The sequence below is a fragment of the Zingiber officinale genome, chromosome 4B (assembly GCF_018446385.1).
Source record: "Zingiber officinale cultivar Zhangliang chromosome 4B, Zo_v1.1, whole genome shotgun sequence".
NCBI classification, from domain to species: Eukaryota; Viridiplantae; Streptophyta; class Magnoliopsida; order Zingiberales; family Zingiberaceae; genus Zingiber; species Zingiber officinale.
Window position 1 is genome coordinate 56,386,253 of NC_055993.1, and position 16,003 is coordinate 56,402,255.

At 37.1% G+C, this 16,003-nt stretch overlaps 1 protein-coding gene across 10 annotated transcripts in view; it reads right to left on the reverse strand.

Annotated features, from left to right (window-relative positions):
- Positions 1–1,147: 1,147 nt before the first annotated feature.
- The window catches only part of LOC121975078 (probable inactive ATP-dependent zinc metalloprotease FTSHI 3, chloroplastic), a 36,057-nt gene continuing 21,201 nt past the window's right edge, over positions 1,148–16,003 (reverse strand). For 4 of the 10 annotated variants that reach the window (XM_042526458.1, XM_042526459.1, XM_042526457.1 and 1 more), the window contains exons 3-7: positions 13,822–14,145; positions 13,436–13,736; positions 7,831–8,058; positions 1,994–2,192; positions 1,148–1,514 (exon numbers count right to left, since the gene is read on the reverse strand). In XM_042526458.1, coding sequence (XP_042382392.1) covers positions 2,008–2,192; positions 7,831–8,058; positions 13,436–13,736; positions 13,822–14,145 — 1,038 coding nt within the window. In that variant the 3' untranslated portion in view covers positions 1,148–1,514; positions 1,994–2,007. Of the gene's footprint in view, positions 1,515–1,993; positions 2,196–7,830; positions 8,059–11,693; positions 11,866–13,435; positions 13,737–13,821; positions 14,146–16,003 lie in introns of those variants that run through there. The other 6 variants (XM_042526464.1, XM_042526463.1, XM_042526465.1 and 3 more) reach the window with 4 other exon arrangements.

Consider the following 16,003-nt stretch of genomic DNA (forward strand, 5'->3'; position numbering starts at 1 on the left):
ACCTAACAAACTTTGACACTCTTCGCCACCTCATGATTGCGAAGATTATATGAGGTGGTATATAAAGGGAGAGTCCTCTCCCTGGTGAAGGTACATTTTCTGAACATCTGCAACTTACTCTTACGCACACGTTTTCTACTGTTCTTCATTCACTCATCTGGACTTGTACTGACTTGAGCGTCAGAGGACCTTCATTAGGAACTCCCTCCCTGATTTCTAGACGCTGATGTTTTGTTGATCCGTCTCCATGTGCGTAGGAGCAGAAGGAAAAACTTTTCCGTAGAGTAAAAAATCTTCTAATAATCAACCATCAAACCATCGTACTTAACATATCATCTCTATTTTCAGACAGATCAATAGTCAAATTAGACTAATGTGATTAAACTCACCATCTAATTTTTTTTATATCTAATAATATATTTAATTTAGGTGATACAACCATATATGAAGTAAAATGAATTAAAAAAAATTTAACTTAAACTTATTTTTCTCCCCTTTAATACATTAGATTTTAGTTTTTTTTAAAAATGAAAATAAGATTTGTCAATGCATAACAAATGAAAAAAGAAGAAGAATTTAGACTGATTAGATGGTTTCAAAGTAAAAGTGAAAATAAATGTGTGAGATGATAATTAAGAATAGTATTTACAATTTATTTTTTAAAAAATATAGATATGTTATATTAACGATAGTGTCGATCCCACGAATATAAAGAGAGGTATATGCAAGTATAAAGACATCAGGCGTATGGTAAGATAAATTTTAAATTATCAGTTCTTGAGAATCAACCCCTAACTATTACGTTAGATATGTCATGCGCCCACCATCTGTGCTACATCCGCTTACAATTTATTTTAAAACTTAAATAATTAATTGTCAAACAATAAAAATTATTAATAATTAATATTAAGAAAACATATCAAAATTATTTGTAATATTAATTTTTTATAAAGATTTAATAAGCATTAAATTTAGTGTTAAACTTGAACATGCCATTAATGTAAGAATTATAATAGGAATAAAAAAGACTTCACACTTGGCCAGATATGATCGGAGAAAAAAAAATCACACTCGGCATTATATTAACACATTTGAGTAAATAAAGATTGATTATTAAAGAGAAGCTAAAAATCCTACGTGGTATCAAAATAGATGAACATCCTTTGCACATTGCTTGTAAGTGTATGCATAGATATCTCTGTTGGAGCCAGCGATACTAGACCGTCTAGCATGAGGGTTATCATCTTTGCTCTAACATATAGATATCTCTGGTCACATCTTGTGGAAGATGAATACAGCTGAATAAAAATGAGTCTCCCTTGAATTACATAATGTTCAATACCTAAATTTTGGCAAGTCACTCTTTGATATGCTTCAAATTTACATTTTTTTCCTGGCATATTTTAAACCGAGAGATGCTTACCAAATCAACAAATCATTATAAAATATGAAGAAAAAAATTGCTGCTTTGGGTATTTTCTGGTTGTTACTAGCACGATTCTGTGTAGCCATGCCTGCAGACAGAAAATCAAACAGTAAGTCTATCATAATTTTGTATAGTTGCTTAATCCATACCTTAAGGATCTAAATGAGTCCCTGTAAAGATAATAATGTTTTAAATATTGGATATTATTTTGCTGGTTTCAATTGATTTGCATCCTTGCAAGGGTATCCTGCTTAAGCCATTGACTAAATATTGGTAATTGGCATTCTGACTAGAAAAATTTATACATCTATAGCCACTAAAGAACAACTCACATCATTTACAACCGAGTCTTTCTTGCTTGTTAACCAATGTTTATATACTTGATATAATCAAATAACTTAATAAGACATGGTGGCAAACGTTGTCATTTTAATTTCCCTTCTCAACTTGTATTCTTCCCGAACCATGTTTATGAAACAAACACCCACTGTCTCACTGGCAAAGTTTAAGACTAACAATCTCAAAGCATTGTTAGCATTTGACATCATTATGTGACTTGAAACGTACCTCAACAATAAACATTAGCTCAATGTTTGGTAGCCCATCAGACCTTGAAAACCATCTTTTCCTATTGAAGTCAGCATCCATGGAAATAGTTTAGCAAGACTCTTACTTATCGTCATTGGAGAGCTACGTTTTTGATTAATGCCAAATTTTGCTCGCTCTACTGCCTCCATCATGTCATCTCTGGTTACAGTCTCTGCACCTGCTAAATACATGGCTTAAAATTTATCCATGAACCTTCAAGCATTGCAAACTAGCTTGGATGATCAATGTCCATTTTCGATGGAGAATCTTGACTTCTATAGAATTTAAACAACTTAGTAACAAAAAATTTAAACTTTAGCAAATGTGTACCATATCACTAGCAATAACTTCAATTGACTTTGAACTAAACTATAAAGGCGACCTATTGTTTTAGTTGTTAAAGCATGGGAAATTCTCTTAATATTTATGGTGCATGTTAGGAAAATATTCATACTGTCCATTCATCAATTTATTCCATTCTTCTTCAGTAAATTTGTCCAAAAGACAACCAGTTATTCTACTTATTGAGGTCAAAACCAACTCTTGTAGAATCTCAAACATCTTGAACAACTATGTTCAGTGTCATTGGAAAACTTACATATCCATTCATCGATATATTAAATTGTTAATCAGTTAATTGCCATGGTTGAAACTTCCAAAAGAAATTTATTATGCAGTTTTGTCGTGGGAGTATAGCATAAATTGCTTCAGACATGCGCCTGTCCTAAGCAAACATGATATCTAGACATATTCAAATAAATAACTGCTACTTAAGTTTAGCCATCTAGGGTCTTTAACAAGATGACATTTGAGATTGATCAGCAAGCAAAGAGAGAATTTGGAACGAATGAACAAAAGCACAGAAAAGAAATTGAATTCCTAGTAGAGATAGCCTAATCTCCTATGAATTTAATACTCAGTCTTGAATGATACAAAAGACGGCTAGAAAGTTAAACTAACCGAACCAGCCCAGGCTAGAAGGAAATCAAGAGTGGCTGGGTACCATAGAAGTAACTCAATAAAAATAAGACCCCATTAAGACAATGAAAAATTCATGGTTTGCAACCAACCCATGACCATTGGTATGGGAAATTATCCAGAAGCCTCTGGAACATTCTAAAACCATTAGATGGACCCCACATGTGTAGTCTAGATGATAAGTAGTATGCACAGAGGGCAATCCATGGCACACCATTGGTTCCTACCTAAAGCCATTACATGGCACCCCAAGATTACCAGTGCACTTCCTGAGAGCTTACAAAAGCAGTCTTTCCTGTCAGAGAAAGAACATCTTATATAGTACCTTTTTGGAACCATTACTACTTCTTGACAGTTTCCAACAATCCCAGAGAGAGAGTACTTGTATTTCTCTAGCTACAATCCCAAATTATAGTCCGAGTCACATTACTAATAAAATTAGTCAAACCACTTTTATTTGTTGTGTCCCAATCATAACATATTGGTGTTGTCTTTGTGAAAGCTAGTCAAGCATAGAGGTGAAGATGGCCAACCTAAGTTAGATCCACTAATGGACAACCTCTCTCCTTGATAAGAATGGAGAAATTGTTTGAATCCCATACAACCAAAATGATGGAAATAATGAGTTAGAAATGAGGACTAGACGATTGTAAATAAACAAATGCAGATGTTGACTTTAACTAAGAGAAAGAAAGCGCAAGGAAAACGAGCAAGAAAAGGAAAGGCAAAGGACTTCAAAAGCAAGGACAATAATGAATGACCTAAATGGAACAAATGAGCTGGAGGAAGATTCTTGGGAAATGAAAAGAAGCTTGTCTTGAACCCATAGTACAAGGACTAGAAGGAACCTATGTGGAAAGAAAGACATGAATCCAAAAGAATATGCACCACCTAAGGTCCGTACTCTCTTCACCCTCAAATCCCAGAGGTACCCTTCCAAAAAGATTCTAGGCGACTAACAAAGAAACCTACAAGGGAAGCAACAATTCATCAGAACACGTGCAAGCTTTTAATGTATCAATGCCCTTGTACACACTGATAGATGCCTTTTTCCAACTACCCTCCAAGCGATAGCGCATCAATGGTTTTCTAGCTAACTCTCAATATCGACGAGCTATGCTATGACTTTGAAGTCTACTTCGTGGCAGTTGCATTGCCTAAAGTGTTGACTCATTAGTCACACCTCAACAGGGCTATCACGAGCTGATCTCAAGTGGTTTATCAAAGTGGTCAGGCAAGTGGATGATTCTCAAGGAGCGGTTGGTTTTAATGACTGCTTTTGTGTTCACATTAAAAGGCTCAAAGATTTTCACATCCACTTTATGAAAACCTACTGAAAGACAATGTTGAGATGCTAGAGGCGGCAAGTTGGTTTACTAATTGGTGATGATGTATCACTAGCAAACTTCGTCGAGCTAAAGCTGAAGGTGGAATAGACAAAACACCCAAGAGTCGAAGAAAGTGCCTGTGCGATAATATGAGATCAACAATAATGAGGCTATATAACTTTGAAAATATTGCCACCAAAAATCTTCACGGAGAATAAAGTGATCTAATTAGTCCCACAAGAGAGATTAATTCAAATTATGCATGTTCTAGATGAGCATATGCATTTGAAGAAAAAGATTAATGACTTGATCTTGAGTGGTCACTTTATAAAATTCGTAGTTGGCAAAAAGTTAACTGAGCTAAGGAAGTAAGCCTTAGATTCGAAATGTGTTCAAAAAGCGATTGACTTCATGATTAGAGTATTGATAGGCGAGGTTGAGAGCAGCAAAAAAACCAAGGCCTACAGCTAGGGAAGATCATGTTGTTTTAGAGGAAGATACAGAAGGTATTAGCAAGGATTTCCTAGATGCCTTGCAATGCATGCCTAAAAGGATATGTGTTGTGACTTGTGCGAAAAGAGTTCTTATTAATACTAACAATTTGGTGATGTGTTGTTTGTTGAAGCTTTCTTCAAGATGGGCTACACCCATAAGACTTTGAAGGGAAATGTAGGACTCTGACATGCTTAATTGGATTTGGAATATAGTCACTCATAATGATGACGTTAATAGTTACTTCTGGAGAGGAGCCTTGCATCCACTTAGCTTAGATGGGATTTATGGTTGTGGATCTCTCTCTCAGTCTGTAATGCCTTCATGGGAACGCTGACACTTAGCAAAGTTCAAAGCAACAATATTAGTCTACAATATAGTATGGTTATGAGATTTTCAACCCCTAAAGGCACAGTAGTGGTCCAACCAGATCCCATGGAGTTGCAAAGTTGTTATAAAAATGCTCTTAGCATAGGGAAGTCTAAGTCCTTTGTCCTTCAGATAAGGAGCTACAAGACGAAGCAGCAGTGGCTAAGGAAGCATCAGATCTTGAAGATGAACCTTGTGCTTCATTTCGGATCTTGCATATACTTTCTGCTAGAAAATAATGTCTTTTGATTTAATAAAAAAATATAAACATACTTGTGGGAAGCTAATAGAAATAAACATAGACGCTTACATAGACAGAATAATGGTTGAGAACTAAACTAGAGGTGGGCATGTGCAAGACCAAAGATTGGTGTTTGATCTCTTTTAAGAGTCTGAAATAGGTGCACCCTGATCTATCCTTCTAAACCATTGAAAATTTAACAAAGTTGAGTTGACGTTTTAGCAAAAGGCGAAGCATGAGTAGTAGGTGCTTGACTAGGATGGGCCCATAATCGATGGTTCAAGAGGTCCACTACAAAGTGGACACACACTAAGTAAACCTGGAAGGATAGGGAGATCCCATGGTTCTGGAGCACAGATAACTTAATAAATTTGTAAAGTTAAAATTAGACACACACGAAGTGGCTAACATTTTCCTATAACATGTGTTATAACCATTGCATCAAAATTGTCTTAATTCAAAGCACAATGCCTTAATTTACATGTAAATGCAAAAATACTAAAGTGCTACCATGAGAATCAAGTGGAGATACTTAAAGCCATTTGATATTCGTGTTTTTGCAGCCACATGAAAATGTTGTTTATGAGAAAATCCATACTACAATCTTATTCGGATTGAAAGTTGATCTTTCATGTTATAACCATGGATTGTGTTGTTTGAGAGATTCATACACTTTATTGAAGAGAAGGCATATTTATATACAAACTAGGATCAAACTACAATTAGGCTAATTGATAAATTTGTCTAACTAACCGATATATATTAACTAATATATATATATAGATAATATTGTAACACACACACACATATATATATACAAATATGGTAACTATTATATATAATACTCCCCCTCATATTGGAGCATAAATATTAATTATACCCAACTTGTTACAAAGATAATAAACTTGAACCCCACTTATAGCTTTTGTGAAGATGCCCCCGAGTTATTCTTTAGTCTTCATATATCCTGTAGAAATCAAGTTTTGTTGAATCTTCTCACGAACAAAATGACAATCAATTTTAATGTGCTTAGTTTGCTCATGAAACACATGATTCAATTCAATATAGTTTGGTTATCACACCACAGTTTTGTTGGTACTAAAATTTTAAGCACTACTTTAGTCAAGAGTTGATATATGCACATTATCTCACACACAGACTGTGTCATTGCCCTGTACTAGAGCATGACACAACGTTTTGCTTCTTACTCTTAGACTAAATTTTCTCCAACTAAAATATAATAATTTGAAGTAGATCTTCTATCCATTTTGGATCCCGTCCAATTTGCATCCAAAAAACATTCAATATGAGTTTGCCCGTGATTTTCATATACGATATCTCGTCCGTGTGATGCTTTCAAGTAATATAAAATTTATTCTAACGTTGTTCAATGATAAACAATTGGAGATGACATAAACTGACTAACAACACTAACTGAATATGTAATATTCGGACGAGTTACGATAAGATAATTCAACTTCTCAACCAACTTGCGATATCTCTCAGGATGTTCAAATAGTTCCCCATCTCATGTGAGATGCATATTTTGAGTCATTAGAGCACTACAAGGCTTTGCCCCCAATTTTCCTATCTGAGTTATTAAGTCAAGAACATATTTTAGATAGGAACATACCTTTTTTACTCCTCGTAACCTCCACACCTAAGAAACACTTTAGCACCCCAAGTCTTTTGTATGAAACTGAGTATGAATGAAAAACTTAAGATATGAAATTCATGTAGTATCACTTATAACAATATTATCCACATACACAACTAATAGAATGATATCAACTACCACTGCTTATAGAACATAGAATAGTCAGACTTACTCTTTTCAACAACCTGACTAAATTTTCCAAACCAAGCACGAGAACTTTGTTTCAAACCATACAAAGCTTTTCGAAGACGACAAACTCACCCTAACTCCCTTGAGTAACAAACCTAGGAGATTGCTCCATATACACCTCCTAACGATCACTATGAAGAAAAGCATTTTTGATATCAAGTTAATGTAAAGGTCAATTATGAGTAGTAGCTATTGAAATAAACAGTCGAACATATGTCAACTTTGCAACAGGAGAAAAAATGTCAGAATAATCCACACCATAGGTTTGAACATAGCCTTTAACAACAAGACGGGCTTTTAATCTGGCAACTAATCCATCTAGATTAACCTTAATTGCGAATATCCATTTGCATCCATTAGCTTGTTTTCCAGAAGGTAGATCAACCAAGTCCCAAGTACCATTGTCATCTAAAGCATTCATCTCCTCTATCATTGTATTTTTCCAACCAAGATGAGATATGCCATTATGAACAATTTTAGGAATAGAGATAGAGTTAAGTAAAGCAATAAAAGAACATAAGGAAGATGAAGAAACAAAAGATGTAAGATAAGTGATGTTTACCTTTGCATAACGCAATAGAAAGATCATCGCTCGAGACTTGATTTGATGACAAAGTAGTAGGTGTAGGACATGAATCAAGAGGTTGACGTCTGGAGTAGACTTGAATAATAGGAGACTTGATCATAGTCGATTCCAGGATGGGTGTGGAGGATGTGATAGAATACATCAACAAATCATCCTCCTCCCTTTGACGAGTCGGAATAGGTGAGGACGGGAAATAAGATATGTCTTCCATGAAAGTAAGATCGATTAAGACAAAATATTTGTTAATACTAGGACAATAATACCTATAATCTTTTTAAAGATGAGAATAACAAAGGAAGATACACTTCAAAGACTTGGAATTTAATTTAGTGACATGCGGACGAACATCTCAAACACAAAAAGTGTTACCAAATATCCTAGGGCTAACAGAAAATAATGGCTTATTAGGAAAAATAATTTTGTAAGGGATCTCACCATGAAGAACAGAGGATGACATGCGGTTAATGAGAAAACATGCTGTAAAAACTGTATTAGCGCAAAAAGGTTTGGGAACATTCATTTGAAATAAAAGGGCTCGTGCAGTTTTAAGAAGATGTTTGTACGTTCAACCACACCATTTTGGGATGAGTATCAATGCAAGAGGTTTCATTAAGCATATCATTCTGACTCATATAAGACTGGAATGAACCGGATGTATATTCCTTAGCATTATCACTTCGCAAAGTACGGATGGACGCATTGAACTGGGTTTTAATTTTAGCACAAAAGACACAAAACAAAGAAAATAACTCAAAACGATTTTTTATTAAATGTAACCAAGTTACACGAGAATAATCATCCATAAAAGTAACAAAATACCTAAAACCAAGTTTAGACAAAATAGGATAAGGATTCCAAATATCAAAATGAACTAATTCAAAAGGAATAGTAGGACTAAAACTAAGACGGTGATGTTTTGCAAATTGATACGACTGACAATCTAATGAAGACACCTTACTATATTGTGGACAAAGCTTGTTGAGCAAAGGAAGAGATGGATGTCCCAACCTACAATGAGCCTTAAAAGGAGAAGTGACACTTGAGCAAGCAAAAGAATTTGGGAGCGGTATATCAAGAATATGGAGGCCTCCAGACTCATGTCCTTTACCAATAATCTTCTTCGTCAAAAGAGCCTAAAATAAGCAATCATCAGGACAAAATGAGATACAATAATTGAGATTACGAGTTAGTTACTGATAGGGAGCAAGTTAAAGGACAAATTAGGTAAATGTAAGAGGACAGAGGAAGAAAAGGGGTAGGATTAATTGTGCTAGACCCACGAACACAAGATAAAGAACCATTTGCTAAAGTAATAGGAGTGTTAGCTTTGGATTAAGACTAGAATTACTTGTCCCATTTGGAGGATGAGGAAAGAAGACATGCATTTTGTTTACCTGAATCAGCGATGGCAATGATAAAGGGTGATGAAGGCTTGAGTATTCCTGATATTTTGAGAACTTAGCAAATTCATCTGTAGAGATATGGACCGTTTTATCAGAGGCATCATTAGTGGATGCAATATGGGCTGGGCCAAGTGTTTTTGCTAATTTTTATACTGAAGCTTTTTTCACTCAAACTTCGTATGGCCTGACTTACGACAGTAGTTGCACACAATACCACTCGAATTCGACATTTGAGTTCCAAAATCCTATGAGCCACCTTCTTTGTTTTCATTATACTAGTTGATCTTCCAAGCTCATAATTAGTCTTGTGACTCACCAAAGCACCACTAAGCGAAACAGGTGAAGTATTTTTTGTATGGAAAAAATGACTAAATACATCTTGTAAAGAGGAGACCTCAGAACTAGAAAAAACTTGTGACTTAGCAGACTCAAAATCAGGAGATAGAAGCTCATGATAGTCATCTTCTCTCGTTGGTGTTTGTTGAACCTTCAAATTAGGGATAAAAGCTCCTCATATGTCTTCTTGAATGCCATAAAATAATTGATCAAAGGTTGATCTTGTTTTTCCACATGGTAAAATGCTTTGCAAACCTCATACATATGAGAGAAATTCCCTTTTCCAGAGTATAAAAATTCTAAATAATCCATTAGTTCTTTAACAAATTCACAATGATTAATTAAACCAATTATCTCACTATCAATACAATTTTGAATCTGAAGGAACAATGGAGCATCCTCTCTAAGCCATGTATGCTTTGAATCATCTTGAGGAGGATCATCAGTTAAATGACCATATTTGTCAATACTTCGTAGATAAAGATGAACAATTTTACTCCAATCCAAATAGTTCAAACCATTTAGCTTATAGTCCGTGATTTTAGCTTATTGTTGTATTTTGTTTATATACGATAAAGGCAAAGTAGGAAGTTTTATTCTCCTTCAAGGAGATTCTCTTGTGTTTGGTGTTAGTATAAATTTAAGTTGGAGTTAGAGGGAGAAGAGAGGCAATGTTTATGGGAATCTTGTTCTCCTTTTGTAATGATTTTGAAAAATTTCTAGCTTTAGGGGAGCTTAGGCGAAGGGAGAGCCTAAACTTAGGTCCCATTGCATAGTATATATTTCATTTACATTCATTTGGTTTTCTTAACTTCAACATATTGCCAAACATTAAAAGGAGAAAATTGTTCGTTTCGATCATGCCTTAAGTGGGGTTCCATGCGACCTTAGATTTTGATATTTAGGCAAGAGTGTTTAAATTAGGCTTTGTTGTGTGGTCTAATATGTGCTTGAGTATGCAAGGACTTGTAGGAATATACATGGAACTTGAAGAGCTCGTTACTTGGTGTGGTCAAGGTGACATACTTAGTCGTCTAGAGATTATAGATATTGAAAAAGGATGTTATGGGACATTCAAGGGACCGCAAGACAAAAGCACTAAGGTGGTGATTAGAGTAACTTTGGAATGGTAACTTGTGGCCAAGTTGGAGGCTCAGTGGCTCAAGGTGTAAAGATATCAAAGAAGGTTACAAGGTTACACGAGGCAACCAAGGGGCCGAAGGATAGAGCATCGAGAAGTAGCATGGATGACAACTAATGGACGAGGCTGAGAGCTCATGTGCATCTGAGAAACTGAGTAGCCTAGTAGGAGATGGCTAAGGAAAAAAGTCAAGCTATGATGTAAGACTTCATAGTGAGCTGTGAGAGTTGAATAACTTTTACTCATGGATGCGAGTAGAACTTAACATTGGCGGACTGGACCTGGTCATAGTGTATTGGATACTAATCAACCAAGAAACCTAATAACTCACATTTATTTAAAGTTTGTAGTTTGAGCAATCATCTGATGGAGCAATCATCGTTTGCAATTTCATATGTGCAACTATATTATTTTATCTTTCATCTATTATTTTCCTATCAAATATGATTTTACAAATTATACTGATTCAATACCACTGATCCTGTTTAAATCCGACGAGATGAAGCACTGGTGCTCTGGTGGATGAAGATGGTGAAGGAGATGAGTCCCGAGCAGCTAAAGAAACTCCGGTGCGATGGATCTCCGGCGAGACTCCGAGGGGTAACTAGGAAGGCTGATGACGAGGATCCCGATGCTGCGGATATGAAGAATGACACCTCCAATGAAGTAGCTCTGAGGAAGATGAAGTCCAGCGAAGCACATCTGGCGAAGCAGATCTGGCGAAGAAGAATCCCGACGAAGCAGATTTGCTAGAGAGGATCTCGCCTGCACACCACGAGATCGGCCAACCAAGCGTTAGTGACCTAAGATTGGGGTGGGAATCCTTGGCTAGGCCCTCCGACGCTCAAGTTAGTTCTCTCGTTGGAAGATGAAGGAAAAGGAAGAAGAACAGTAAAACTGAAGTGGAATTAGGGTTTGAGTGATGATGTTTACCTTACCTGGCCAGCGGAGAGGATTCCCCTTTTTATACTACCTCATATAACCTCCGCAGTCATGAGGTGGACCCCGGTTCGTTAGAATTTGTTAGGAGATGACGCCATCTGCAATAATAGTTCAAGGAATCTTTTTTGTACCCCAGATGTACCTTCTTTGTCGTTTAGTTCACCTGCAAAAGTCTCTAGAAAATATTTCCTACCAAATGAGGCTGTCATATGATCATATATTGTTCACATATCATTAATATAACATATGTATTTGTATATTGAGAATATTTTCTGTTAAGCTAATTTTGATCAAGTATATGTAAAGGATGTAACAAGATTGTTTATGCCCGGCCGGATTTTGCCAGGTCAATCTTATACTAATAGCTTTAGAAAAGTGCGTGCCTATATGCCCACCCGAGATTTTATTATCGAGCGTATTATGGATATGCTCGACCGGATATTTCCAAGCCGAGCCCGTTCTTATAACCTTAGTAAGTTATATGTCTGCTCGCCCGCCCGAGATTATATTATCGAGCGGGTTATGTTCATGCTCGGCCGAGCTTCTACTACCGAGTGTGTTATATTTATATTGTGTTTATGTTCGACCGGGCTTTGCCTGTTGAGCGTTCCTAAGTTTATTGGCATTCTGTTGCTTTAGTTTAACCAATACTTTATGCTCGATCGAACCTCGACTGTCGAGCGTATCTGAACGCGCTAGTCCTTTGTCTGTTTTAGTTCAGTCGGGATTGCATGCTCGACCGAGACTCGCCTGCCAGGCGTACGTGCGTGTGCTAATATTTCACCTAATCTCGGCTCGTCCGGTACTCCATGCTCGGCTGAGCTTTGCCTGCCGAGCATCTCTACATGCGTCGTGCCCTTAGTCGGTTTTAGCCCGGCCGGTCCTACATTCTCGACCGGGATGTGCTTATCAAGCGTATCTATCTCGCCCGAGCCTCCCTACTTCTTCTTTCTTCTCCTTATATCTCTTTTCACATTATTGTATGGGATCTGCTTCTTATAATCCGTATCAACCACTAATAGAAAATTTAAAAAAAAGGTAGATACTGAGAGAAGATATATAATTAGGAAGAGATAACTTAACCTTTTCTTTCCTTTTGTCTACTCGAAAAGAAGGAAAGTCGGTAAGATGGATATTTTGATATAAACCCTTTCTCTACTTGGGAAGAAAATAGAGAAGTTAGATTCTTCAAAATTATCTTAAAAAACCATTTTATTGTTAGTGGATAAGAGAATGGAGAGCAGGTGGTGATGCTCAGATGACTTACTGAAAAGGCACCACTTGAATTGGTTACCTGAAGAACTGATATATGCAGGGAAGAGGTTAAAGAGGAGATGGCTAAGCTCAGGTGAGTCAGTTAGAGAAGAAGATGACACTCGAGTGTTTCAGTAGGAGAAGAAGCTGCTTCGTCGCTGAGGTTGCTGGAGATCGTTTGTCATTGGTGGGAAGAGATGACACATTATTTTTAGGGTAAACAAACAATATGTATGCTCGATAATAGATGCTATTTTTTACTAGGAAAAAAGCATATTTCTCATCCAAATTTCACTTTGAAATTTCAGCTTTTAGGTACATAACATGATATTGCTTAATTATCTAAACGAAGTTACAACCAAAAGAACAGGTAGCAACATGACATTAAAGATAACTCATTTACTTTTTAGTTTTGTTCTCTCAACATGATTGCAAAACTACTACAAGGATAAAGTTTTTGACTTAACTAACAATACTAATAGTTCTACAGGAAAGCACAACCAACCTCTTCGAGCAGCGAGCAGTGCAGCCTCATTTATAATGTTTGCAAGATCAGCACCAACAAGGCCTGTGGTCAAAGATGCAATAAGATCACAGATAATCTCAATTTCTTCATCCAATGGTACTTGTCTTAGATGAACAGCCAGGATTTTTTTACGCCCTTCAAAATCTGGTTCCCCAACCAGCACCTTCCTTGAGAAACGTCCAGGTCTACAAAGAGCAGGGTCTAGCGCTTCTGGTCTATTAGTCGCTGCAATAACAATCACCTTAGTGTCTGACTCAAACCCATCCATTTCTGTCAGCAACTGGAAGTAAACCAAACCATAATTTAGAGAATTTGATATCAAACAACTTGGCAAGCTAAACAAACAAATTAATATATCCAAATACCTGGTTTAGTGTTTGGTCCCGCTCATCATTAAAACTTCTTCCACGCTTTCCTCCCACTGCATCAAGCTCATCAATAAACACTATTGATGGTGAACATTCTTTAGCCACATTAAAAAGGTCTCTTACACGTGCTGCTCCTCTTCCAACAAACAGTTCTACAAATTCACTGGCAGAAACTGAGAAGAAAGGAACTCCTGCTTCTCCAGCAACTGAACGAGCTAACAAGGTCTTCCCTGTCCCTGGAGGTCCAACAAGCAGTATTCCTCTGGGCAATTTTGCTCCTAATTTTTTGTAGTTTATTGTTCCTTGTAAGCAAGAGACTATCTAAATATACAGTTTTATTCAATTAGATGTCCACAACAGGAAAAAAAATACAAAATTTAATGCGAAATTATATGCTTTCCCACAAATAAAAGACTACAATTTCCCAACAATGTTCCTGCAAATAGAACTTAAATATACCAGTGGCATTAGGCGGAGACGAACAAAATTTCAGATTAAAATTGAGTTTTTGTTGATAAAATCACATTGTAGTATTACAACAACAAAATAAAAATATCCTTGTCAGCAAAAGAAAAAAAAAAATGATGCTAAAAAATCTCTCATCAGCCTCATGTCTTTGGAAGAAAAATGTCAGGAGATCTTCCACTGTAAATCATGACTGTGCTTAGTCTGATCAGTGATTGCAGGACAAATGATATCCCTAGTATATACCAAATTGTAAGAATTTGTCTATCCCATAATCTTGTAGAAATTGTTAGTCCTATTTACTCCTACGGTTAGATATGATACTTAAATAATAATTAAATAATAAGTGTTAATTAAAAAGTAATCTTATATAATTTTCTGAGAATTTTTTGAAATTTTTCGGAATTTAAACTGAATTTGTATGACGTGTTTAAGGGGATAAACCTAGTAGGTTTGGAGGAAGCATGCTTGAAATATCCTTTAAGTTAGGAGTTGATTGATTTCATTAACATAAAGTTAGGATTAATTAACCTAGGTATAAATATAAAAACCTAAGTTTTCATTGCCCTCATTTCTCTCGATCCATTGTTGTCACTCTCCACTTCGTGTCATAGCCCAACGCCGCACTGCCCTAATTTGCCCAACGCAGCATCACCTTATGCCTGACACTGCCACCGTCACCGCGTCACCCCTTGCCATCCCGGAAGAGGGGCTATGCTTGGTTGTTGTCATCGCCACCCTATGCCTTAGCTCCCTACCACCGTTCACTCTCGCGAGCTCCCATCTCCTGACCGCCATCGCTACCTTGTCATCATCACCACCCCTCCTTGTCGTGCATGTGCTCATCCCAGAGAGCAGCCGTCGTCGTTTCCCTTCTCGCCCACCAGATGTAGCCACCACTACCAGCCTGTAGCCGTGGCCCACTCCGCAGCTACCATGGCTAGCCCTATGATTGCCGCAGCCACCGACTGTGTGAGAGCCATTGTTGCCCTCTTCACCCGTGACCAGGCCAACCTTAGCCTTGGGCTTCCTCCTCGGCCACCGCCGCTTGAAGTTTGCTCCGGCCATGAGCAAGACACCGGCGGCCTCCCTATGACCAACCTGTAGGATCGGTGGCGTCGATAGGGGGGGGGGGGGGGGTAAAATATCGACTCATCGCTTTTGCTTTGATTTTGTTCTTTCTTTCTATCAAAGTCGTTAGTATGCAACGGAATATAATAAACAGAGCAAAAAGATAAATGGAATTTACTTATTTCCCAACCCCCAAGGTCAATATGTCTAAGGCCTACGCACTTAAGCGCGAGTCCACTAGTGGTCTCCTTTCCAGAAGCTTTCCGGAGATAGAGAAACCCGTCTTACAACTTCCAAACATCAAGTTCTGTTTGGATCAACCCTTGGTTAAACTGACCGAACTTAGTTACATTATCAAACATCAAAACCCTAGAAGCAGATTGCACCAACACAACCCTCGTTGATCTCCTTCGTGGCCACAACCTACACTGTGATCGGCTGTTGCTGTGTGAGCCATCGCCAGATTTGGTGAGAATTAGGTTTTGGGATATGGCTAAACCTAATTTAATCAATGGGTTGGAATAATCGAAGATAATCAATAATTGGGATGGATGGATTAGGGTTTTCTAATTAGATTTGAATTTAGGTTAGCTATTTGATGCATGATAGGATTTGCTAATCTGTATTTTGTGTTGCAGGACTC